The 26167-nt window shown below is 42.5% G+C and overlaps 1 protein-coding gene across 4 annotated transcripts in view; it reads right to left on the bottom strand.

Annotated features, from left to right (window-relative positions):
- LOC126235790 (zinc finger protein 721-like) overlaps window positions 1-26167 on the bottom strand; it is a 74567-nt gene that overhangs the window by 18512 nt on the left and 29888 nt on the right. The window contains exon 3 of one of the 4 annotated variants that reach the window (XM_049944601.1): window positions 12517-12742. The exons of the other annotated variants lie outside the window; for them this stretch is intronic. Coding sequence (XP_049800558.1) covers window positions 12657-12742 — 86 coding nt within the window. The 3' untranslated portion in view covers window positions 12517-12656. Of the gene's footprint in view, window positions 1-12516; window positions 12743-26167 lie in introns of those variants that run through there. 4 annotated transcript variants of the gene reach the window in all.

Genomic DNA, 26167 nt, shown 5'->3' with positions numbered 1-26167 from the left:
TGTTCACCCGCACCCTAAATGTTCGCTCTGCCATAAATTCGCGAAGAAAAAGGGGCAGCCGGCCTCGAAAGCCCCAAGAGAACAGTGTGCAGAGGATGCCTGTCCTCCAACAGGTATCGTATGCTCTCTCCAGATCAAAAAATATTGCTACCGTTTGGCGTTTCCGGAGAAAATTGTTCATGATATAAGTGGAGAGAGCAACAAGATGGTCAACTGCAGAGCGATGCTTTCGGAATCCGCATTGTGCAGGTGTTAAAAGACTGCGGGATTCCAGCCACCAAGCTAAACGGTAATTCACCATACGCTCCAAAATCTTACAGACACTACTCGTGAGAGAAATGGGGCGATAACTAGAGGGGAGATGTTTGTCCTTTCCAGGTTTCGGAATGGGAACGACGATAGCTTCCCGCCATCGTCTGGGAAAGGTACTGTCGGTCCAAATTCGATTATAAAGGCGAAGGAGGTAACGCAGACTATGGGTTGATAAATGCAGCAACATTTGGACATGGATACCATCCGATCCAGGGGCGGAGGAGCGAGAAGAAGAGAGGGCATGTTGGAGTTCCCGCATGGAGAAAACAGTATTGTAGCTTTCGCGATTTTGAGAGGAGAAAGCAAGAGGTCGCACTTCCGCTGCACGTTTCTTCGGGAGAAACGCTGGCGGGTAATTTGAAGAGCTCGAAATCTCAGCAAAGTGATGACCCAATGAGTTAGAAATTGCGACGGGGTCCACTAAGGTATCATGCGCGACAGTGAGCCCAGAGACCGGGGAGAAACTAGGCGCGCCTGAGAACCGTCGAAGCCGACTCCAAACTTCCGAGGAGGGAGTGAAGGTGTTAAAGGAGCTAATAAAGAATTGCCAGCTAGCCTTCTTGCTATCGCGGATGACGCGACGGCATCGCGCACGGAGTTGCTTATAGCGGATACAGTTTGCTAAAGTAGGATGGTGACGGAAAATGCGAAGAGCACGCCGCCGCTCACGGATTGCGTGACGGCATGCCTCGTTCCACCAAGGAACTGGGGGGCGCCGGGGCAATTCGGAGGTGCGTGGAATGGAACGTTCCGCAGCTGTAAGAATAACGTCGGTAATATGTGTGACCTCATCGTCGACGCTGGGAAAGCGACGGTCATCGAATGTCGCTAGAGACGAAAAAAGTGTCCAATCGGCTTGGGCAAACTTCCAGCGTCGCGGGCGCATATATGGCAGTTGAGGCTGCAGCCTAAGGACACATGGAAAGTGGTCACTCGAGTGTGTATCATCAAGGGCGAACCATTCGAAGTGCCGAGCAAGCGGAACAGTACCGATCGCAAGGTCCAAATGAGATAAATTTGTCGTGGAGGCAGACAAAAACGTGGGGACCCCAGTGTTGAGGCAAACTAGATCCGCTTGGTGGAAGACGTCTAGCAATAGGGAGCCACGTGGACAAGGATGTGGAGATCCCCAAAGCGGGTGGTGGGCATTGAAGTCCCCAACCAGCAAATAGGGGGGTGGAAGCTGACCAAGAAGATGAAGGAGATCAGCTCGTGCCATTGGTGTGGTCGATGGAATGTATACAGTACAAAGAGAGAACGTGTATCCAGAAAGGGAAAGACGGACGGCGACAGCTTGGAAGGAACTGTCTAAGGGGATTGGATGATAATGGAGAGTATCATGGAGAAGAATCATGAGTCCTCCATGGGCTGGAGTGCCTTCCACAGAGGGGAGGTCATATCGGACGGACTGAAAATGAGGGAGAACAAAGCGGTCATTAAGACGCAGCTTTGTTTCCTGAAGACAGAAGATGACCGGCGAGTAGGAGCGTAAGAGGATCGACAATTCATCCCGATTGGCTCGAATGCCGCGGATATTCCAGTGGATAATAATGGACATAGGGTGAACAGAAAATGGAGGAATGTGACCAAGGGTGCTGTCAACTCAACGACTGCTCAGAGCTTGCGACCGACAGCATGGAATGGCATTCGGCCGAAGGCAGAAGATCCTGATCCATAGGTTGGTCAGGAGCAGCTCCTGCCACCAGCGATCGGCCGGTTGACCGGCCACCAGCAGTGCGCCTCGGCGACACAGAAGACGGCCGAGGGCGATTTCCGCCAGGTGGCGCTGTGGATGGGACACGCCTTGGTGGAGAAGGAGAGGAACTGGGTTTCTTTGTAGCCTTCTTGGAAGTATGAGGTTTAGAGGAAGGAGGAACCGATGGTGGTGAAGTTGCCATACGTAAAAACTCTTCACGAGTATGCTCTTTCTTCGAAGACTTGGTGTCGGACTTGTGGGCTCGAGATTTAGCAGAACCCGACGAAGGGTGAACCATAGAGTGGGCAGGCGAAAGTGGTGAAGTTGAACGGGCGATCTTTGCGCTGGCCGATCGGACGACCGTGGCACTAAAGGTGAGGTCGCAAGTCTGCGTGGCCGCCTCCTTTGTTGGCCGAGGAGAAGCAAGGACAGTGCTGTATTTGCCTGTCTGAGGCACGGTGGGCTGTCGACTGGCGAACAACTTCCGAGCAGCAAAGGTCGACACCTTTTCCTTCACTCTTATTTCCTGGATGAGCTTTTCGTCCTTAAAAACTGGGCAATCTCTAGAGGAAGCAGCGTGGTCACCCATACAGTTGATGCAGCGAGGGGATGGAGGTGGACAAGCACCCTCATGGGCATCCCTGCCACACGTAACACATTTGGCCGGATTAGAACAGGACTGGCTGGTGTGATTGAATCGCTGGCACCGATAGCAACGCGTAGGGTTTGGGACGTAAGGACGAACGGAAATTATCTCATAGCCTGCTTTGATTTTCGATGGGAGTTGAACTTTGTCAAATGTCAAAAAGACAGTGCGGGTTGGAATGATCTTCGTGTCAACCCTTTTCATAACCCTATGAACAGCCGTTACGCCCTGGTCTGACAGGTAGTGCTGAATTTCTTCGTCAGACAGTCCATCGAGGGAGCGTGTATAGACAACTCCACGCGAGGAATTTAAGGTACGGTGCGGTTCCACCCGGACAGGGAAAGTGTGTAGTAGTGAGGTACGCAGCAATTTTTGTGCCTGGAGGGCACTGTGTGTTTCTAACAACAGGGTGCCATTCCGTAATCTGGAACAAGACTTTACAGGACCTGCAATTGCGTCGACACCTTTCTGAATTATGAAAGGGTTGACTGTGGAGAAGTCGTGACCTTCGTCAGACCGAGAAACAACAAGGAACTGTGGCAACGATGGAAGAACTGACTGTGGTTGAGACTCAGTGAACTTACGTTTGTGAGCAGACATAGTGGAAGATGAGGAAACCATTGCGGAAGAATCCCCCATGATTACCGGCGTCTCCGATGGCGCGCTCCTCCCTTGTGGGGGCCCTCTCTGAGGGCACTCCCGCCTTAGGTGATTGTTCACACCTCAGGTCACACCTCCCGACAAACGGACGGAGGGACCAATCGGCACTTTTGGAAGGTATCAGCTCGGGTAATCACCCCTCCCTGGGCCTGGCCGTTACCAGGGGGTACGTACGTGTCCTACCTGTCTACCCGGGGCGGGGAATTACGCGTTACCCCGTCACCGGCTACGCATGGAAGTGCGTGGGTCGGCCTTCAGACACGCACAGGGAGGAAGAAAGAGAAAGGGAAAGGGAAAGGAAAGAAGAGGTCTCAAACGCCGCAGCGGAGAAAAGGGTAGAGAGAAGAGGTAAGGAAAAGAGAGGGACAAAGGAAGGACGAAGACTTACAAGTAAGGAAGGCGAAGAATGTGGTACATTTACAAGCGTCCGTCTCCGGACGTAGGCACAAACCATTCCCCCAGAGGGGGAGAAAAGGAAGGAAAGAGCCAGAGGTGAGGGGGGGGGGGGGGGGGCGAAGATGGGGGATGGGGAAGGATGCGGAAAGGGAAGGTATGCAGCCCGGAAAGGAAGGAAGGCCACATCAGCTCGGGGTCCCGTGCTCGCTACGCACGTATCCACAAAAGAGTTGTGGATCCCCTGGGGGGAATTTAGATGCCTGTGAGGGCTTGTCTACCTTAATTTCAGGGACAGAGAAGTGCCACGACTGACTTGCCACAGCCCAGTTCTACAGTAGCTTGAAGAATAGCAACTAGATAGAAGCGTAAAAGCTTCTTCGTACATTCTATGTAGCTCAATCTTGGAATTGTTATACTGAAGAACATTGATTATTTTGCATGTCGCCCTTTGCTTACGATATATCTATGTATTTCTCAAAGTTAAGTATTATCATTTACTTTTTGTAATAAAACTCATTAATACAATTTGTTTAAATGTTGTCTAGCGATCCGAGAAAGCTGGTTTCTCAGACACCCCACTATTGACAACTAGGCAGGATTCAACATCTGGCGAGAGTTATAAGAATAACCCAGTGTCTGAGGGCCACAGATTTTCTTTTGTGTTTTTGCTGGTGTAGTAAGTCTACCTTGTCTTTTCTTTGCAGGGGTGTGTTTACTTGCTTTAATAGTGTCTCTTATAGTGTTTTTGCTCATCAGTGTTTTCAGGTGGGTTTGCAGAAATTTTCTTCGCTTGTGTGCTTCTATTTACTGCTTGCCTTGTCTGTTTATTGCATTTATCTCTTCCAATATGAGAAACCCATCTCTCCCATCCCTGCTCAGGCGCCTTAGCTGCAAGTGATAGATGCAATGCAGCTAACACAGATGTTTCAGTTTCAGACCAACGCATTGCCTTGCTGCTAAACACTGTGCAGCAGCTCCTGACGACTCACGCCACCAATACAGTGCAAAACACAACAACTGTAGCTCCGAGTGCCATACTGCCTTTTTGCCAGTTTAACGAAAAAGACGAGGAGTGGCTGCAATAGTCTGAAGCCCACATAATTTCTCACAATGTACCAGGTACTGTGAAACTACATTATTTTTTTGTCAATGGTAGGAAGTGCAGTGTTTGCCTCATTCAGAAATTGTTCCCTAATGTAACTCTGAGTGAACTTTCCTATGATCAGGTTGTTGATTCGCTATCTAACTATTATGACCAACAAGTGAATGTGGCAGCAACTAGGTACCAATTCCTTCACTGCAATAAACGGTCAGAGCAAACTTATTGCTAATGGGTAACAGATTACCATGGAATGCAAGGAAATGCAAATTCAAATGTGCTTTATATTCGGATGCTTTGTTGCCTGATGCAATCATGTACAATATAACAGATGTCAAACTACGATAATAGATTTTGAAACAATCAGATCCATCATTTCAGCACATAGTACAAATATTAGATCAGTATTGTTCAGATGCCGTGTCGACCGATAAATCTGAGCAGCCACCGTTTTGTCGGGTTGTTGTCCCTTGCTTATGACCGACCCAGGAGGCACCAGCAGCTACCACATGAAGTAAACAGTTCTCCATGGCATGTAAACAGCTCTCTAAACAGGCAAATGGAATTAAGTCATGCCCTCAGTGCTATTCATGGCACAAACACCAAGACTGCCCATCGAGACACGCACAGTGTTACGCTTGTGGCAAGAAAGGTCACGTTCAATCCGTATGTTTGCAATGGAACAAACATACAAATACTAACCACTCACAAAAATCTAGTCACAAGGCCCATGTAATCAATGCAGTGTATTCAAAGCCTGCTGTGGGCATTAGCAAAACTAACACGTTGTTGCTACACACTAGTGAAATCAAGGACACAGTAAAACTTCTGCTCAGACACACCTTTATTCTCACACGTCCATTTTACAGTTACCGTTGAAATATATCCGCTGCAGAGGGCAGCACAATGTACAGACTTAACAGAACACCAACAGATGGCGTAGGAGATTTCATTCCCCGACATCCTCCCCACCCTGGTCCATCTCGAGGGGGATGACCAGCTGGACCGGTCGACAGATCTTCATACCATCTGGCTGGCGGAGGATGATGCACCATATTTTACTGTCTCTGCCATGCCGCACTTCTTCTACCACAGCCCTCTTCCACAAGTGCCGTGGTTTGCTGTCTTCTTGGAGCAGAACAACCTCTCCAATTCTCGGTTTCCTCTGCGAAGGGTATCCCTTCACCTCATGATATTGTCTTAGCAGCAGGAGGTATTCTGTCTTCCACCTGCGCCAGATGTCGTCATTGACCTTTTGTCTGAGTCGGAACTCCTTGGCAAGGTCCTTTCTAGTTGCTGGCTCTGGCCCACATGGAACTGTTACTAATTTCCCACCATTTAGAAAGTGGGCTGGCGTCAATGCAGTGTCGCTCTCTCCTTGAGTGATGGATCGTGAGTTTATTGCGGCTTCTATGCTGATCAAGGTGGTGTTTAAGCTCTCTTCATCCACCTGGGAGCGACCAAGAACTTTCCTCAGGCAGCGCTTGACTGAGCCTATCATGCGTTCCCACCAGCCTCCCCGTCGGGGAATGAAGACTCCTACGCCATCTGTTGGTGTTCTGTTAAGTCTGTACATTGTGCTGCCCTCTGCAGCGGATGACCTTGCGATCGAATGCGACGCGTTTCGTCAGCCAAATAAACACCTTAGATGGTTCTACAGCTGCAGAAGAAGTAGAACACTTAACAGAACACCAACAGATGGCGTAGGAGTCTTCATTCCCCGACACACGTGAACAGTTTCTTCAGTGCTATACCAGTCCAACAAATGTTTTGTTCATTTGCACATTAGTGGAAAATGTGAAATTTCAGTTGGACACAGGTGCCTCTGTTACATTGTTGAATCATAACACATATGAACAGTCAGGCTCTCCACACCTGTCAAAAACTAGCAAGCCCCAGAGAGCTTATAATGGACAAGACATACCTGTTCTTGGAAAATGTACTTTACCTGCCATGTATCGCTCACGCACGCGAACTGTGACTTACTGTGCTACAATCACGTGATTGTGACAACATATTTGGCCTTGATTCATTTGAGTTGTTTGGTTTTAAAATTCAGGACAATGTGTTGTCATTGACTTAAATCAATGCAAAAGACAATGTGCTGAAAGAATTCCCTGAACTTTTTCCTGAAGGTTTAGGTAAGGCTAAAAATTCTGATGCACATATTACTATGAACAACAGTGCTCAGCCGAAATTTTGCCAGCCCAGAACTGTTCCCATTGCATTACAGAACAAAGTGGCTGCTGAACTTAAGGAACTGCAAGATATCGGAGCTATTGAGCCTATACAAGCTAGTCAATGGGAAAGTCCATTGGTTTTGCTCCTCAACTCTTCAGGTCACGTTCGCCTCTGTGTTGACTTTAAATCTACAGCCAACTCACGAACTGTGATTGATACTTATCCATCACCATGCCCAGAGGATATCACGGACAAATTAAGCGCTGGTTGCTGCTTTTTAAAAACAGATTTTCGTGACACATATCTTCAAATACCACAAGATGAAGAATCTCAAAAAGTGTGTGCTGTGAACACTCATTTGGGCTTGTTTAAATATTTGCATTTGCCTTTTGGCAGTGCTTCTGCACCCACCATTTTCCAATGGCACTTGGAACAGTTGACTGCTCAAGTACCAAACTGTTCAAACTATTTGGACAATATTGTCACAGCAGGTCGTAGACCTGAAGATCACATTACAAATTTGTGTGCTTTGTTTCGTGTTATCTGATGCAAGACTAAAGTGTAGACTGGAAAAGTGTGATTTTTTAAACCTGAGTTGCAATATCTTGGTCATGTCATAAACAGTCAAGGTGTACATCCTCTTCAGTCAGATTTTTTAGCCATACGGGACCTGCCAGTTCCTCACAATGTCACAGAATTGCAGTCAGTCTTAGGGGAAAATGAACTATTATATTCGGTTCACACCGAATGCTGCGCAAATAATGGCTCCATTGTATCGCAAGAATGTCCCCTTTGTTTGGACAGGCGAGTGCCTAGTAGATTAACAAAAACTTAAAGACGCATTGCTCAGTGATCAATGCTTAGTTCACTTTGATCCAGACAAACCAGTTGTATTGCAAGTTGAGGTATCCTTTTACGGAATCGGTGCAGTGCTTTCAACAGAATTGGTGATAAAGACAGGCCTATTGCTTTTGCATCAAAAGTGTTGTCCAAAGCTCAATGTAACTACTCAGAAATAGAGAAAGAGGCATTGGCTATTGTGTATGGTGTCACCAAATTCCACCACCACTTGTATGGCAGAAAATTCTACTTAGTAATGGATCACAAGCCACTGCAGTTCTTGTTTCATCCAACGAAGCTGGTTCCTGTATGAACTGCCCAAAAATTGCAAAGACGGGTTTTGTTGTTGTCTCAATACCAGTTCGAGATTGTGTATAGTCCGACAGTTCACCTTGGTAATGTAGACGCACTTTCATGTCATCCGATTGGCCCTGATACGGTCTTTGATGCTTCTGCTGCATCTTGTTGTCACATCGATGCTCACGATTCTGAATTGCTTCAACCCTTTCCTCTGAACTACAGGAAAATTGCACAGCCAATGGAAGCTGATTCTGATTTAAACATTTTGCTAAAGTACATTCGCACATCTTGGCCTTGTCCCCTGCTCAGCATAAAGAACTTTGTAGGGCGCCAATACTCTGCACATTGGCGTAGCCTCACTATACAGCAAGGTGTGATTCTTGTTCAAAATGACAGCGGAAAGTCATGTATGTTGATCCCCAAAGCTTTGCAAAAAGAAGTGTTGCTGTTACTGCACCAAGGACACTGGGGGATTGTTCATATGAAACAGTTAGCATGTTGACACTGTACTTGGCTGGGTATGGACACCCAAATAGAACAGGTGCTGTCACAGTGTCACACATGTGCGGAAAATCTGTCCGCTCTGCCACAAAAATTCTCTGCTTGGCCTAAGTCGCAATTCCCATGGCAATGTGTGCACATAGGCTTTGCGGGACCTTTTTGGAACACTCATGGTTGATTGTGGTGGACTCTTATAGCAAGTATCCTTTTGCTGCGCCAATGAACTCGACAACATCACGTAGCGCAATTCAGGCATTGTCCTCTATTTTTTTGCCCCGAAGGCTTGTCTGAAGACATAATGTCCCAAAGGCCCTCAGTTCATGTCAAATGAATTTGAAACATTCTGTGAACGCAATGGCATACAGCATCTAACTAGTGCACCGTTCCATTCACAGTCAAACGGCGAAGCGGAACGTTTTGTCAGAACCTTCAAGCAGCAGATGGCCAAACTTTGCACCGAACACACCAGGAATTACATTGTAACTGTTTCTCGCCTCCTATCCTTTATATCCACGAGATGGACGATCGCTGGCAGAATTGCTTCAGGCTCCGAAGGAAGGTCGCCTCATGCCGCATGATATTGTCTTTTACAGGATTTTTAGTGGCAGCAGATGGTGGATGCAAGGCGAGATCCTTTGTTGCCTTGGCGCAAGCATGTATCTCATTTCAGGCCCAGATGGATTGCAGCACCAACATCACAATCAAATCCGTCACTGACATGTACACAGTGATCCTTCTATGTCTCTTCCCTCAGATTCACGGATTCCAAGAAAAGCATGGCCACAGCAGCCGGCAGAGGGTGTCATCATGATGCCGCGGGATGACCCCACGGAGACGGAGCCTTCACCTCCCCTCGTTCTTTCGATGGGGCTGGACCCGCTCACACCACAGCAGCCGACGCCTTCTACATCTTGTTATGGGCCTCAGGAGGTGGACGCACACCATTCTGGTCGTTTTATGGACGACATTTCTGGAAGAGTGAAGGCCAGATGGCAGGGTACAACTGGAAGCATGATGTCCCTTGCAGTTACGGCTTCCAGTCCATCGCAGCATCCACTCTCCTGCCGTTGTCGTGCTCCTATACAATGATGGTCCGTTGCTTTGGTGTGTGTGTGTGTGTGGGGGGGGGGGGGGGAGGGGGGGGGAGATGTTACGGCGTAAAGTCAAGCGACCAGTGAAGAAGACATCAGCCAATTGAACACTGATTGACTGTCCAGGATGACAACGTGACAGCAGTGGCCTCTATGCGAAGAGGACATAAGTGCCATGCCCCAGTTCTATAGCAGCTTGAAGACTAGCAACTAGATAGAAGCGTCAAAGCTCATTTCTTTCCTCGTACATTCTATGTAGCTCAAACTTGGAATTTTTATACTGAAGAACATTGATTATTTTGCATGTTGCCCTTTGCTTGTGACACATATACGTATTTCTTAAAGTATTATCATTTACTTTTCATAATAATAAAACTCATTAATATGATTTGTTTTATTGTTGTCTGGTGACTCGAGAAAGCAGGTTTCATAGACACCCCTAACCGATGACTAGGCAAGATTCAACAATCCTGTTGCAGATCAGCAGTAACCTGGGAGGGGAGCATCCTGAGAGACCCCTTCCTTGTGAGAGATGCCGGAGGAGGGTGGTGCTGCTCCTCGGCTGATGCATAGTCAACGCTCGCAAATGTGGTTTGGGGGAAGCAGTAGGGGGAGAGGCCCCAACCACCAGCAGAGAGAGTGTAGTCGAGCAGCTCCAAGGACCCTCATAGAAAGCACAAAGGGTGAGGCACAAGGAATGTCTGTATGCAACTGATGTCCACAATCCCAACAGATTGGGCTAGCTTCACAATGTGAAGGCATGCCTGAACCCATTCATTTGAAGTGTGGCATAGGAGGGGGTACATAAGGTGGTAGAAGGATAGGTTTACAGTGTGGAAAGAGGAGTAGCACTGCGCAGGGACTGAGGGCCCATGTTAGCCAAGCACAGACTCACAAAAGAATGAAATGTGTAAGCACATGGTTGACAAACAGATATTGATGACATGGAAGTTTGGGTCTGGCTGTGAGTCATGCTTGGATAGCCAAATGGTAAGGCGACTGCTCATGATAAGTGGGGAATCTGGGTTCAAGTCCTGGTCCGGCACCAATTTTCCTTGTCATTCCGTTATACACTCATGGTTTTTCACACTGTAACTGCAAATACATTTAATGTATTTCATAACAGCTGTAATAACGCAGTGCTTCTTCCTTTGGACGTGCATGCAATGCAATATTGCACTCGTAAAGAGTTGTGAGTCACTTGGGGAGGGCAAGAGGGATCAGTGGCAAAGAAATTAAAAATTTTGTGGAAATGTGATAGAAACAAGAAACTGGAACACACATAATAATCTGTAAAGTCTTTTGGAATGTCATCTTCAGTGTTACTAGGCGTTATCAGCAAATGAAACATCTTTAAACAAAGGACACGATTTACAGAAATACTTATTTTTCTAATGACAGTAACTGTACCTTCGTTACATAATTTCTGTGCTTCCAAAAGTGTTGTTTTTCTTTTATTATATGAATTAAATAAATTTTAGTTCTTATTAAACATTTAATACATTTGTGATGTATGATATGTTTTATGTATCATACTCATCTTACTTATTACATAAGTATTACTACATCAACAAAAATAATCAATTTTTGAAAATATAATGTCATTGGATAGGTAAAAAAATCTATTCACCAAGAGGTGGCTGAGGAATACACATATAAAGATATTTAAATTTGCGAATTTTCAGAGACAGCAGCTCCCTCTTCTGACAAGGAGCTTGCAGGGGAAGGAAGAGGGGTGACGGAAAAGGACTGGTGATGTTTAGGAAACGAGGAGAGTTGGAAAAATTCACCCTGAACCCCAAGTCAAGGGAGACTTACCATAGAGGATGAGAAGGAAAGACTGAATGTTGGGAACTCCGCTGGATGAGACTTGGAAAACTGACAGCTTAAAGGTGGAAGATAGGATCATACACATCAGTTAACAAGAGAGGAAAGCTAAGTGCATTGTTTGTGATAGAGGTGGAAGGGGGGATTGATAGGTCAGAAAATGAAAGAAATAAAAAACTAAAAGTGAATGAAGAAAGGAACAGTTACTGTGAAGGAATGCTGAGACCAAAGAAATTAACACAAATTAAGGCCAGGTGGGTGGTGAGAACCAAGAACATGTTGTAACACAGGTTCTGAGAAACTGGTGTCTTGGAGAATAATACAGATGGCACACATGGTGAAACAGGCACCTAGGTGACGACTGTCATGTTGTAATGATGCTCTGTAATAGGATATTCTGTGTTGCCAGTATAAACCTCTTCCTATGCCCATTCATCCTAACTGATAACTTTGTGGTAGTCATGTCGATGTAAAAGTGAAACAGTGTTTACATAACAGCTGGTATGCAACACATGTCGTTTCACAGGTGGTTCACCCTTTGATAGAACGTGTTTTGCCAGTTACAGGACTGGTATAGGTGGTGGTAGGAGAGTGCATAAGGCAAGTCTTACAGAGGGGATAGTCACAGGGGTAGGAAGGAGCACAGGGTCTGACAAAGATATTGTGGAGACTGGGAGGGTAATGAAAAGCTATTCTATTTGTGATGGGCAAAATGTCAGACACAATGGACCTCATTTCAGGGCACCATTTTAGGAAGTCATAGCCTTTTTGAAATAGCTGATTAATATTTTCAAGACCAGGATAATTGAGTGACAAGATGTGTACTCCTAACAAGGGAACCTTCCCATCGCACCCCCCCTCAGATTTAGTTATAAGTTGGCACAGTGGATAGACCTTGAAAAACTGAACACAGATCAATTGAGAAAACAGAAAGAAGTTCTGTGGAACTATGAAAAAAATAAGCAAAATATACAAACTGAGTAGTCCATGCGCAAGATAGGCAACATCAAGGATAGTGTGAGCTCAGGAGCGCTGTGGTCCTGTGGTTAGCGTGAGCAGCTGCAGAACGAGAGGTCCTTGGTTCAAGTCTTCCTTTGAGTAAAAAGTTTAATTTTTTATTTTCAGACAATTATTATCTGTCCGTCGGTCCGTCCGATGCGAGGTAACTGCGCCGTAGTACGGGGACGCTACACCTAAACAAACATCAAAACACACGACATCAGATGACTACAGCGCACGGAAGGGAGAGTATTCCTGCTAAAGAGGCTCCCTGGCTGGCAGTTAACTGTTCGCTACTTTGGACGAGAGTGCATTAAATACGTGAGATGTATTCTGTGGGCAATATGAATCCAGCAAATATAACTCACAACTTCAATAAACACAGACATGAAACTTATTACAGTGAACAGAGATGTCAATGAACGAACTGACAGATCATAACTTTGCAAAAATAAAGAAAAATAAACTTTTCACTCAAGGGAAGATTTGAACAAAGGACCTCTCGTTCTGCAGCTGCTCACGCTAACCACGGCGCTCCTGAGCTCACACTATCCTTGATGTTCCCTATCTTGCACATGGACTACTCAGTTTGTATATTTTGCTTATTTTTTTCACATAGTTCCACACAATTTCTTCCTGTTTTCTCGATTGATCTATGTTCAGTTTTTCAGGGCCTACCCACTGTGCCAACTTATAACTAAATCTGAGGGGGGTGCGATGGGGAGGTTCCCTTGTAAGTTACTTTAAATCTATGTCTCGCGTATTACCCCATCTTCCACCTTTAACCTCTGAAGTTTTCAAATCTCATCAGCAGTCCACAACAATCCAGTCTGGTAAGACTTCCCTGACCGCGGGTGCTGGATGACTTTTCCAAACTCTCTCCATTTCCTAAACCTCATCAGCCCTTTTCCTTCGGTCCTCTTCTTTTCCCTTCAACCCTTCTGCCAGGAGCCACTGGCTCTGAAAGCTTTCTGATTTAAATACTGTTGTATGTGTATTCTCTTGCAGTCACTTGGTGAGTAAATTTTTTTATCTATCCAATTAGAAGTATTACTGTGACACCTAAATCGGCTTCTGCTGAAAACATTTCCCCACCTTAATATGTGTACCATCTCAAGAGTACCTTAATAATGCTGTACTAAATTGCTTTTACATGCACTAATTCTGGGAAGGTAGGGTTTCTCACAAATTTTAATATTTGCCCTTACATTTTTCCTTGTCATATACTTACGCAGGCTGCTACAGTTATGAACGCAATTAGAATACCACAAAAAATATGTAATGTGGAGAAAAGACACACAGCATTTGCAATGTTGTGAGTAAAACTTCAATATAAATTTGAAATTTAGTGGCACTTCTGTAGCAACCATGCAATATATCTTCTCTCAGCTTTACTTGTTATAAATTCTTTTCCTAATAAAAGAGAGAGAAAATTGGAAAATATGATCTGAAATAGGTATTATCAAGTACCATATTCATGCAATTCCCACTGCATTTGCATTATAGTGACTGAATACTTTTGAACGTTGCTCAGTTTAGTTACTCCACGAGCTCAACTAACATTACCCATTGACTCCACTAAACAATGGTCAACACATTTCTCACAATGATTGTTAATACGTCCGATAACATTTCTAATTTTCCAATGCAAAACAGCCAAAAACAAGCCTTGGAGTATATAAAATATAGATTTATATACAACAAATAGCTGAGCAGAGATTCTTCCACAAAAGGTACTGACACTAACAAACACTCTTCCATTTAAATGTTGGCACTCCAAAAGTAATGCAGCATTAACAGGATGAGGCAGCTAAGACAGGCCAACCCAAACATATCCAAAATGAATAAATGTATCAAGGGGCAGTTTACACGAAGTTATAGAGGATAATATTGTGAATCTCTATGTTTGCAAATAATTTTTATCGTTTACAGTCACTGAATTATGACACAGATTTGTTTTCTTTTGTTTCCTAATGGAACTAAATACTTTTTCTGTGGCATCTGAAATAAGCTTCTAAGAAAACTTCAATGATATAACATGTACTTTAACGACTTAACATGTATGGTACTTGATCAAATACTATAAATATAACAGCACCGCAAACCACTGTCCCAACATCAGGAGAACGGATTCCACAAATGTCTGCCTTATTGTACCAAATGAAAGCAAACACAACACTCAGGTATGTTCCTTGTGGTTTTCTGTCTGCTTGAAGCCCACCAGTCTGTGTTCTGCTGTTGTAGCAATTAGATATGAATACTGTTTAAGGCAAATGTCGCAAAACTATTAGAGCAGCATCCAATCATGTTAAGCAATCACAAGCTGTCATTGCAAACATTATAAAAAAGTTCTACAAACTGGATGTGTAAAGAATAAAATACGCAAAGGAAAAAGCAGCACAGCTGATGAAAGAAATGAAATTAACACTTTAGCAGCAGTAACACAGAATGCAAATGTCACTAAGAGGCATCTAAGAAATACGAGAGGGATCAAACAAATTAGTGTCCTCAAACACTAACCAAAATTTGTTACAGTTCTTTGAATGTTGCCTATGAAAAGTGCAAAGTGATGCAGCATGCCTCTGCAAAATTTTGTTTAAGGAAAAAGTATCATTTACAACAAATTGTGTGCAAGTCAATCTTCGCAATATGCATGAATTGTCAGCTGAAAATCTACACGGACTAAAAGAAGCGGATGTAAACAACACTCTTGGTCTATCAAGGTTTGACACGTTTTTGAAGACCCTTATCATTGGTCCCTGTTTTATTGATGAGAACCTGAATACACTCAATTATCTCGAGTTCCTAAGATATGCTGCCACCACTGTTATTCGAAAACATCCCACTGGACATAAGGCAGTCAAGTGTGGTATGAAAATGACAGCTGTAATGACAGACACTCTTAAGAAAACATTAGAACAGTGGGAGGGTCATTCAGGAAATGCAATATTGTCTGCACATTCACCGAGCTTAACACTTTTATATTTTTAACTATGACAAAAATTAGAACAAGAGGTCTATTAGGAAACTACTTCCAGAGGCATGAAAAGCCTTATGGCAATGGCCTGTGATGCCTTAACTCCAGATGAAATTAAATGTACAGTACTGTCTCTCCAGAATCACTTAGCAGCATGTCGCAATGTTCAAGGTCAACATTTTAAGCTCTTGGTATGACAGCTGGGATAGTAAATACACAAATCGCATAAGAGTTACATGTTTGCTTACATTTGGTATAATACGGCAGACATTTGTGGAACCTCTTCTCCTGATGCTGGGACAGCAGTTTGCAGCACTGTTATTTTGATACTACTTGATCAAGTCCCAAACATGTTACGCCTTTTAAGTTCTCTTAGAAGCTCCTTGCAAATGCCACAGAAAAAAGTACACAATTCTGTTCATCATATTTGATGTTTTATGAAAGCCTGCAACTCATTAATGATTTAAATAATGAAAAACTGCATGAGTTACATCTTTTTCATGCTTAGCATAATGTGTTTCGAGAATTTATTCTCGTTTTCAAGTGCATTTGATAACACCAATATTTTGGTGATGTTTGTATGTGTGATTTTCTGCCTCTCTTGCAATGCAGTTGTCCTTTTTAGGTTATATTGCAATCAGAAAATCAGACAAAATGAATCTTGGAGTGTTTTTATATACTAACATTAGAAACAGTATTTTTGTCTGCCTGCTTAAAGGTTATTTGCCTCCTCTGTTACACAATGCGCATGTGTGCACACATACACGGGAATGAGCGCGCGAGTGCCCAGCCCCCCCCCCCCCCCCCCCCCCATATTGTCTCTATAGAGGTCGAAGATGAGTGTGACAGTGAAGTTAACTGGTTGCATATAACAGGAGTAGGTGAATAGGTGAAATCAAGTTAACTGATGGATGTTTTTACTGGTCACCTGACTCCTTTGTGACAGTTCTAGAGTCATTCAAAGAAAGCCTACGGTTAGAGTAGTGCAGAAATACCCACACCGTGCAATACTGGTTGGTGGTGGCTTTAACCTACCAAGTATAGACTTGGATGTCTATGGACTCAGTGCAGGAGGTACAGACAGACAGTCATGCGAAATACTTTTGTACACTTTTTCTGAAAAAGTGTCCTGAGCACCTAGCTCGGCAGCCCACACATAATGAAAATATGTTAGATCTTGTAGCTACAAATAGGCTGTACCTTAATGACAATGTCAGCATAGAAATAGGGATTAACAATCATGATGTGATTACGGGTACTATGGCTAAGAAAGTTAACAAATCAGTCAAGGAGGATAGGAGACTGTTTCTGCTAGACAGAGCCAATAAGCAGTTGTTAGCATCTCACTTAAGACAGTGAACTGAGACCACTTAGTTCCAGCAAGATGGACATAGAGGAATTATGGAGAAAGTTTAAGCAGATTGTAAATCGTGGTCTGGAGAATTATGTGCCTAGTAGGTGGATAAAGAATGGAAGAGACCCACCATGGTTTAATAACGAAATTCAGAAGATGCTGATAAAGCAAAGGTTGTTGCACTCTTTGTTCAAAAGACGATGCACAAATGACAATAAGCAAAAGTTAGTGGAGATTTGTGCATTTGCAAAAAGATCTGTGTGCAACCACAACTACAATTGTCACAAAAGATCTGGCAGAGAACCCAAGAAATTTCTGATCCTATGTAAAATCACTGAGTGATTCTAAGCCTTCCATTCAGTACCTTATTGACCAATCTGGTATGGCAAATGAAGATAGCAAAATGTAAGCCAAAGTTTACAATTTCACAATGAAGAAATCTTTCACTCACGAGAAACATGCAAACATACCGTCATTTGAACATCGGGCAACATAGTAATAAGCACTCCTGGTGCAGAGAAACAGCTGAAAGATTTGAAAGCAAATAAGTCACAAGGTCCAGATGAAATCCCAATTAAGTTTTACAAAGAGACTCAACCTATTATCAGTTCGAATATCACAAATTTTCTTGAGAGCGAGTAGCTTATATCCACAATTCATCATGGTTTTAGAAAGCATTGCTCGTGTGAAACTCAGCTAGCCCTTTTCTCACATGATATATTGCGAACCATGGATGAACAGCAACAGCTAGATTCCATATTTCTAGATTTCCGGGAGGTATTTGACGCGGTTCCCCATTTCAGGCTCTTAACGAAGGTATGAGCACGTGGAATAAGTTCGCAGATATGTGATTGGCTTGAAGACTTCTTAAGTAATAGAGCCCAGTATGTTGTCTTCAATGGCGAATATTCATCAGAGATAAGGGCATCGCCAGGAGTGCCCCAGGGAAGTGTGGTAGGACTGATGTTGCTCTCTATATACATAAATGATATGGCAGATAGGGTGAGCAGCAATCTGCAGTTGTTTGCTGATGACACTGTGGTGTATGTTAAGGTGTTGAAGTTGAGTGCCTGTAGGAAGATACAATATAACTTACACTAAATTTCTATTTGGTGTGGTGAATGGCAGCTATCTCTAAATGTGGAAAAATGTTAAGTTAATGCGCGTGAGTGGGATGAAAAAACCTGCAATGTTCAGATACAGTATTACCAGTGTCCTGCTTGACATAGTCAAAGTGTTTAAACATCTTGGCATAACATTGCAAAACAATATGAAATGGAATGAGCATGTGAGAACTGTGGTAGGGAAGACAAATAGCCAACTTTGGTTTATTGTGAGAACTTTAGGAAAGAGTGGTTCACCTGTAAAAAAGAGACCACATATAGGACCCTGGTGTAACCAATGGTTGAGCACTGTTCGATTGTTTGGGATCCAAAAAAGGTAGGATTGCAGGAAGGCACTGAAGCAATTCAAAGATGGGCTGCTAGATCTATTACCGGTAGGTTCGAACAACACATGCTTCGAAGAACACGTAAGTGTTACGAAAATGCTTCGGGAACTCACATTGGAATCCCAGTGGGGTGGGGGCAACGTTTTTTCCGAGAAACACTATTGAGAAAATTTAGAGAACTGAAATCTGAAGCGGACTGCCTAACGACTCTACTGCTGCCAACATACACTGTGTGTAAGAGCCACAAAGATAGGATTTGAGAAATTAGGGCTAATATGATGGCATGAGAATTAGGGCCCATATGGAGGCATATACATAGACATTTTTCTCTTGCTCTATTTGTGAGTGGACCAGGAAGGGAAATAACTAGTAGTGGTAAACAGTACCCTCTGTCACGCACCGTACAGTGGCTTGCGGAGTATCTATGTAGACATAGATGCTATGAAGATATTATAACACTATGGTTTCACAAAGAGTTTGTACAGTCAGAGGCATTGTAGTGTTTTGGATTACATTATATATATGTAGGTGTTAATTATAAAATGTATTTTTACTAATACTGATATTGAATTATTGATTACATTTTTTAAATATCACATACAATGGATTTAAAGGAGGAACTTGAAATTTCTGTACAACACAAAAAGCAAGGAGGAAAACTTCTTAATGACAAATTAGATAGTGAATCAGTTAAATTTTTCAAATGTTATTCCTGCATATGATAACTGTAGCAATTTTTTTATAAATAAGCATATTTCATTTCCTTGCTCGTGTGTGTGTGGTGTTTTTTTATGAAATGTAATCGATAATTCATTAGTCAATAGTGGTAAAAATGCATTTTATAGTTAACAATTTTATATAATCTGAAAACACTAACACCTCTGACTGTGCACAAACCCTTTGTGAAACCACAGTGTCACAATATCTTATTCGTAATTTTTGATTACTGAGAAACAGAGTGTAAGTGATGATTTGTGTGTTCAAAAATGGTTCAAATGGCTCTGAGCACTATGGGACTCGACTGCTGTGGTCATCAGTCCCCTAGAACTTAGAACTACTTAAACCTAACTAACCTAAGGACATCACACACATCCATGCCCGAGGCAGGATTCGAACCTGCGACCGTAGCAGTCGCGCGGTTGATTTGTGTGTGTGTTTTTTTGATATGTACCTCACAAGCGGCTTGTAAACAAATTGCCTTCATATGGAATATTGTCTCAGTTATGTGACTGGATTCATGATTTCCTATCAGTGGGGGTCACTGTTTGTAGTAACTGACAGAAAGTCATCTAGTAAAACAGAAGTGATTGCTGAGGCCCTCGGTTCTTCTTTATCTATATAAACGATTTCAGAGACAATCTGAGCAAGTTGTTTGCAGATGATGCTGTCATTTATCATCTGATCAAAACTGATTGCAAAACAATTCAGACATCTGTACGGTGTGAAAACTGGCAACAGACCCTAGATGATGAGAAGTGTGAGGTCATACACATGAGCTCTAAACTTCGGTTATACGATAAATCAGTCGAATCTAAAGGCCATAAATTTAACTAAACACCAAGGAATTACAATTACTATCAACTTAAATTAGAAAGAACACATAGAAAACATTGTGGGGATAGCAAACCAAAGACCATGTTTTATTGGCAAAACACTTAAAAGCTGAACGGATCTACTAAAGAGCCTGCTCACACTATGCTTGTCTGTCCTCTTCTGGAGTACTGCTGCGTGGTGTGGGATCCTTACGGGATCGGATTAACAGAGTACATCAAGAAAGTTCAAAGAAGGGCAGCACATTTTGTATTATTGAGAAATACGGGGAAGACTGTCAAGGACATGATACAGGATTTGGGGTGGAAATCATTAAACTTTCCCCTCCAAATGCGAAAATGTTTTGTTGACACCAAGCTACAAAGGGAGAAAAAATCATCATAGAAAAATAGGGAAATCACAGCTTGCACGGAAAGATATAGGTGTTTGTTTTTTTTATTCAGGCTGTTTGAGACTGAAACAACAGGAATTATTGTGAAGGTGGTACTGGAGGTACTTAAGTGTGATTTGCAGAGTAGCCATGTAGATGCAGATGTACAATGCAAGAGGGGCAGAAAATCACACATGCACACCACAAATATTAATGTAAACAAATGCACTCGATTTTAAGAATAAATTCTCAAAACATATTGTGAAATGCATGAAAAAATTAGCAACTGGTGCAGATTTTCATTATTTAAATCCAAAAAGTTTAGGCTTCCATTGAACAAAATAACATTAGTGTCATAATTTGGCAACTATAAACAATAGAAATTACTTGCAAACTTCAGAAAATTTGCCATATTGCCTGCTATAACTTAGCGAAAACTGCATCTCAATACATTTATTAATTCTGGATGCATTTGTGGTGGCCTGTCTTAGCTGTCTCACCCTGTATTTACACTTTAAGGAAATGTATAATGTTAGTGTAGTGTCCTGCATTATTTATTGTTTAATTGTGTCAGCACCATTTATTATTATGTTTTACTGTTTACCTCTACGTAATCTGTCAGTCTCCCGGAGATTTGAAATATGGTTATTGTATGAACAGATATTTAATTTTCCATCTCAACATTATTGCAGTTTTTTTTGCACACTCTACATCACTGCGGACTTCAAATATTTGCTGCTCATACCTAATGTAAGTTCGGTGAATTTTTGTTATTTTATACCGTTTGCTGCTGCTACCATTATTCTATTCTGTTACAGTAGCGAAAAGTGTGTTGAGTGCATACCCAGGGTCTTTTGCCTATGCTATGCATGGGTAAGTGATTCTGCATGTATATCTACACCCTGCAAACCACTGTGAGGTGCATGGCAGAGGGTACATCTCAATGTACCAATTATTAGGGTTTCCTCCTGTACCATTCAGGTATGGAGCGTGGGAAGAGTGACTGTTTGAATGCCTCTGTGTGTGTGTGGTAATTATTCTAATCTTATCCTCATGATCCCTATGTGAGCGATATGCAAGGGGTTGTAGTATATTCCTAGAGTAGCCTAACCATTTAAAGCCGATTCTTGAAACTTTGCTAATTGACTTTCTTGGGACAGTTTATGTCTGTCTTGAACAGTCTGCCTGTTCACTTCCTTCAGTATCTCTGTGACACTCTCCCACAGATTAAACAAACCTGTGACCACTTGTGCTGCTCTTCTCTGTACACATTCAATATCCCATGTTAGTCATATCTGGTACACACTTGAGCCATACTCTAGGATGGGACGCAAGAGTGATCTGCAAGCAATTCTTTTGTACGCTGATTGCATTTCTCCAGTATTCTACCAATACACCAAAATCTACCACCTGCTTTACCCAGGACTGAACCTATGTGATCGTTCCATTTCATATCCTACGGAGTTAAACCCAGGTATTTGTATGAGTTGGCCGATTCCAACAGTGGCTCACAGATATTATAGTCATAGGATACTACGTTTTTTTTCATTTTGTGAAGTGCAAAATTTTACATTTCTGAACATTTAGAGCAAGTTGCCAATTTTCGCACCACACTGAAATCTTATCAAGATCACACTGAATATTTATGCAGCTTCTTGCAGATAACTGCATCATCTGCAAAAAGCCTGATTTTACTATTGTTTGCAAGATCATTAATATACAACAAGAACAGCAAGGGTCCCAACACACTTCCCTGGGGCACACCCGAAGTTACTTCTACATCTGGTGATGATTCTCCATTGAAGATAACATGTGGTGTCCTCCCTACCAAAAAGTCTTCAATCCAGTCACAAATTTCACTTGATATTCCATATGATCGTACTCTTGACAATAAGTGTATTGTGATACTGAGTCAAATACTTTTTAGAAATAAAGAAATACTGCATCTACCTGGCTGCCTTGATCCAAAGCTTTCAGTACGTCATGTGAGAAATGTGCGAGTTGGGTTTCACATGATCTATGTTGATAAGATCCATGCTGGTTGGCATTGAGGAGGTCATTCTGCTCAAGATGTCTCATTATGTTTGAGGTCTTTCTTCCGAGAACTGGGCATGATTTTTTGCCCAAGGGATCCACGACAGATGTATCAGAGGCCCTATATTGCTCCAACTGCACACTCCCCACACCATTACAGAGCCTCTGCTTGAACAGTCTCCCACTGAGATGCAGGATTCATGAGGTTTTCTCCATACCCGTACATGTCCATCCACTCAATACAATTCGAAACGAGACTCACCCAACCACGCAACATGTTTCCAGTCATCAACGGTCTGTATCCTGCAGTCATCAAGGGTACACGAATGGGCCTTCAGCTCTGAAAACCCATATAGATGATGTTTTGTTGAATGGCTCGCACGCTGACACTAGTTGATGGTCCAGCATTGAAATCTGCAGCAAAAGATTTGTATCGTGCAGTCATCAAGGGTACACGAGTGGGCCTTCGGCTCTGAAAGCCCATATCGGTGGTGTTTCATTGAATAGTTCGCACGCTGACACTTTTTGATGGTCCAGCATAGAAATCTGCAGCAATTTGCTGAAGGGCTGCATTTCTGTCACATTGAATGATTCTCTTCAGTCATCGTTGATCCTGTTCTTGCAGGATCTTTTTCTGGCCTCAGCGATGGCAGAGATATGATGTTTTACTGGATTCCTGATATTCACTGTACACTTGTGAAATGATAGTACTTAAATCTTGATAGCCTGCCATTGTAGCAGCAGTCAGCAGTAACTGATCTAACGACTATACCAGACACTTGTTGTCTTATATAGGTTTTTCCGACTGCAGTGCGGTATTCGGCCTGTTTACATACCTCTGTATTTGAATGTGCATGCCTATACCAATTTCTTTGGCACTTCAGTGTTTTAGTTGTCTTTAGTATTTCGGCAATCACTGTTGCCACAACTGCGTCATTGTCACTGATACTAGTTTCAATGTGGACATCCTCAAACACATCATGTCTATTTGTTGCCATCAGATTCAATATATTTCCATCGTAAGTGGGGTTCCTAACTATCTGTTCTCAGTAGTTTTCAGATAAGGCATTTAGTAAAGTTTCACAGGATCTTATCATGCCCACCACTAACAAAACTGTAAATTAACTGTTGGATGATTAAAGTCTCCACCGATGATAACAGTATGATTGGGGAACATCCAAGTGAACTGAGGTTTTCTCTGAAGTTTTCGGTTACATCAGGAGACGAGTCGGGTGGGCAACAGAAGGGTCCAATTATCATTTTATGCCCACCCCTGATACTGCCACTTGGCCAAACAATTTCACAAGCAGCTTCAATTTCTATCACAGTGGATTTGAGTTTCTTGTTTATTGTGACAAATACACCACCTCCATTTCCCATTTGCCTATCCTTTCAATATAAACTTAAAATCTTCTCCAAAAATCTCACTGCTATCAATTTCAGGCTTCAACAGGTGAACTTGTGGCTCGCACCTAAGTGCATGTATTCTTACATATATGGTCACATAGTGACAACACTTTCATATACAGTCACATAGTGACAACATAGTACAGAAAAATTACTAAGTCATTTGTTATGTGTGATTAATAGTATGATGCAGTTACTGGAATATCCATACATTTATATGGTGAAAGTTCTTCATTAATCAAAGGTATTCATGGACACAAAAAAAGAATACTGCATACACAAACAAAATTTCAATTATGTTGAGGGAAGTTAAATGATCTATAAATATAATACATAAGTACACTCATGAGTTAATGAATCAGACAGAGCTGGTGGGAGAGAGAGAGAGAGAGAGAGAGAGAGAGAGAGAGAGAGAGAGAGAGAGAGAGAGAGAAAAATGCCTCTCACCATGGAGAATGGAATATTGCAAGGTGTCATATAATTGGGATGTTATCATACCATGTTACTGGCTGTTGGTGTGACACTTGAGAGCTTGATTGAAGCTAAATTGTTTGTGACCAATACTTTAATAACTCGCCCTTCAAAATCAACCAGGCACTAGGGTATTCAAATGCCACAAATGCCATAGTGTGAAGGGTGTATCATGAGAACTTTTAGTCCTGGAAAACTGCAACTGCCTGAGTCAATGGCTGCCGGCAACAACTTGATGACAGGCTGTATTTGACTATCATGGATTATAACAGCAGACAGGTGGATTGCAGCAAATCCTATCTACCGGTAATTCAACGTTGGGCAATAACAATTTGTTGTAACAGTGCACACAGAATCACAATCTCAGAGTATAGAAAAATATTGCCTGGACTCTGAAATGTGGTACATGTTGGTACACACTGATTGCTGAGTAAGATTACACAGAAATTATATGAGACAATGCTTTTCATATGACATATTTCAGCCAGGCATGTAAACAAGGCTGTGTGAAAGAAGTTTACATAGGATTGCGTCAGAATGGTTTGAATGTACAGAGCGCACACATTAGGTGCTTGTATGGTCCCCTAAGTCACCTGACCTCTATCGTGTAGAGCACATCTGTACTCCACTGTGTGAGTTGCATTTACTGAACACTCCAACCCTTCTCTGTGAGTTGTGGGTAACAGTTGGTCTACTGTGTTAAGGGTAGCTTTCCAGTGCTTTTGTTGTCCCATCAAGTCAGTGGTGTAAAGTGTCTTCACTATTACCAGGTCAGGAGGGGATGCTACAGGCTACTATGCATGTTATCTCACGTATAATTGCTTATGGGCATATAACTGGAAATCTTTTACAGGCAACAGCAGGTGCTTTCTAAAACTAAGCAATATGATATGGCTAAAACAAACTAAGCACTATGATATGGCTAAAACAAACTAAGTCCTCTTTTTAAGGAATTGGATTGGATTGGATTGTTTCGAGGAGGAGACCAGACAGGAGGTCATCGGTCTCATCGGATTAGGGACGGACGGGGAAGGAAGTCGGCCGTGCCCTTTCAAAGGAACCATCCCAGCATTTGCCTGGAGCGATTTAGGGAAATCACGGAAAACCTAAATCAGGATGGCCGGACGCGGGATTGAACCGTCGTCCTTCCGAATGCGAGCTTTTTAAGGTATGACATACCTGCAATAACATGTAGGTATTAATGCTCTGAATACCAATGCTACTACTGCAGTTAGTGCACCACATACTTTTTCTGAACTTGTGCACCTAACTGAAACCAATGAAACTATCATCACATAAATAATATCTCAGACAAATGTATCATTACTAAATGAAAGTGATTGTAAACAGCCTTTATTTCAGAACAATTTTTATTTTGCTGTCTGCTTGTCAAAACCCAGCAGAGGAGACAGAAGTGGACGACAATGAATTAGTACATGAAATGTATTCACAGTAGTGAATATGGACAATCATCAGCTGTATAATGGCACGATGATGATGAAAATTTTTGCTGGTCTGGGACTCAAACTGGATTTCCTGGTTGTTGTGGGCAGTGCATACAAGCATGTCTGGAGAAATATTGCATCGCACTTCTGAACAACACAGGCACTGCAATATTGTAAGAATTAATACAGTCTTTATTCTGGCAAACACATGGAATATTTTGTTGTGTTTTGTCCACACTGACATGACTTCCACTGTCAAGTGGAATATTTTACTTGTGCACAAGTCAGAACTATAAAAAGTTGCTGACATGTATGTACATTGAATGGCTGATAGGATGAATAAAGATACAATAAAGATATGTCACTGTCACATCGTGTTGGGTATTTAATCTTATAGTTATCATCTTTTACTAAAATCACTATAAATAACTGCTTGTGCACCCTGTTGTCATTTGTATAATCTATACCAGTAGCAGTTTGCTGTGATTTATGTAAACGATGATAAGAACATTAACATTAAATATCCAAAAAAGGATGTGACGATGACATATATACATGTC

Source organism: Schistocerca nitens, chromosome 2 (genome assembly GCF_023898315.1).
Source record: "Schistocerca nitens isolate TAMUIC-IGC-003100 chromosome 2, iqSchNite1.1, whole genome shotgun sequence".
Taxonomy (NCBI): domain Eukaryota; kingdom Metazoa; phylum Arthropoda; class Insecta; order Orthoptera; family Acrididae; genus Schistocerca; species Schistocerca nitens.
Note: the sequence above shows the minus strand (reverse complement) of the source record. Positions and strands in the feature narration are given on the sequence as shown.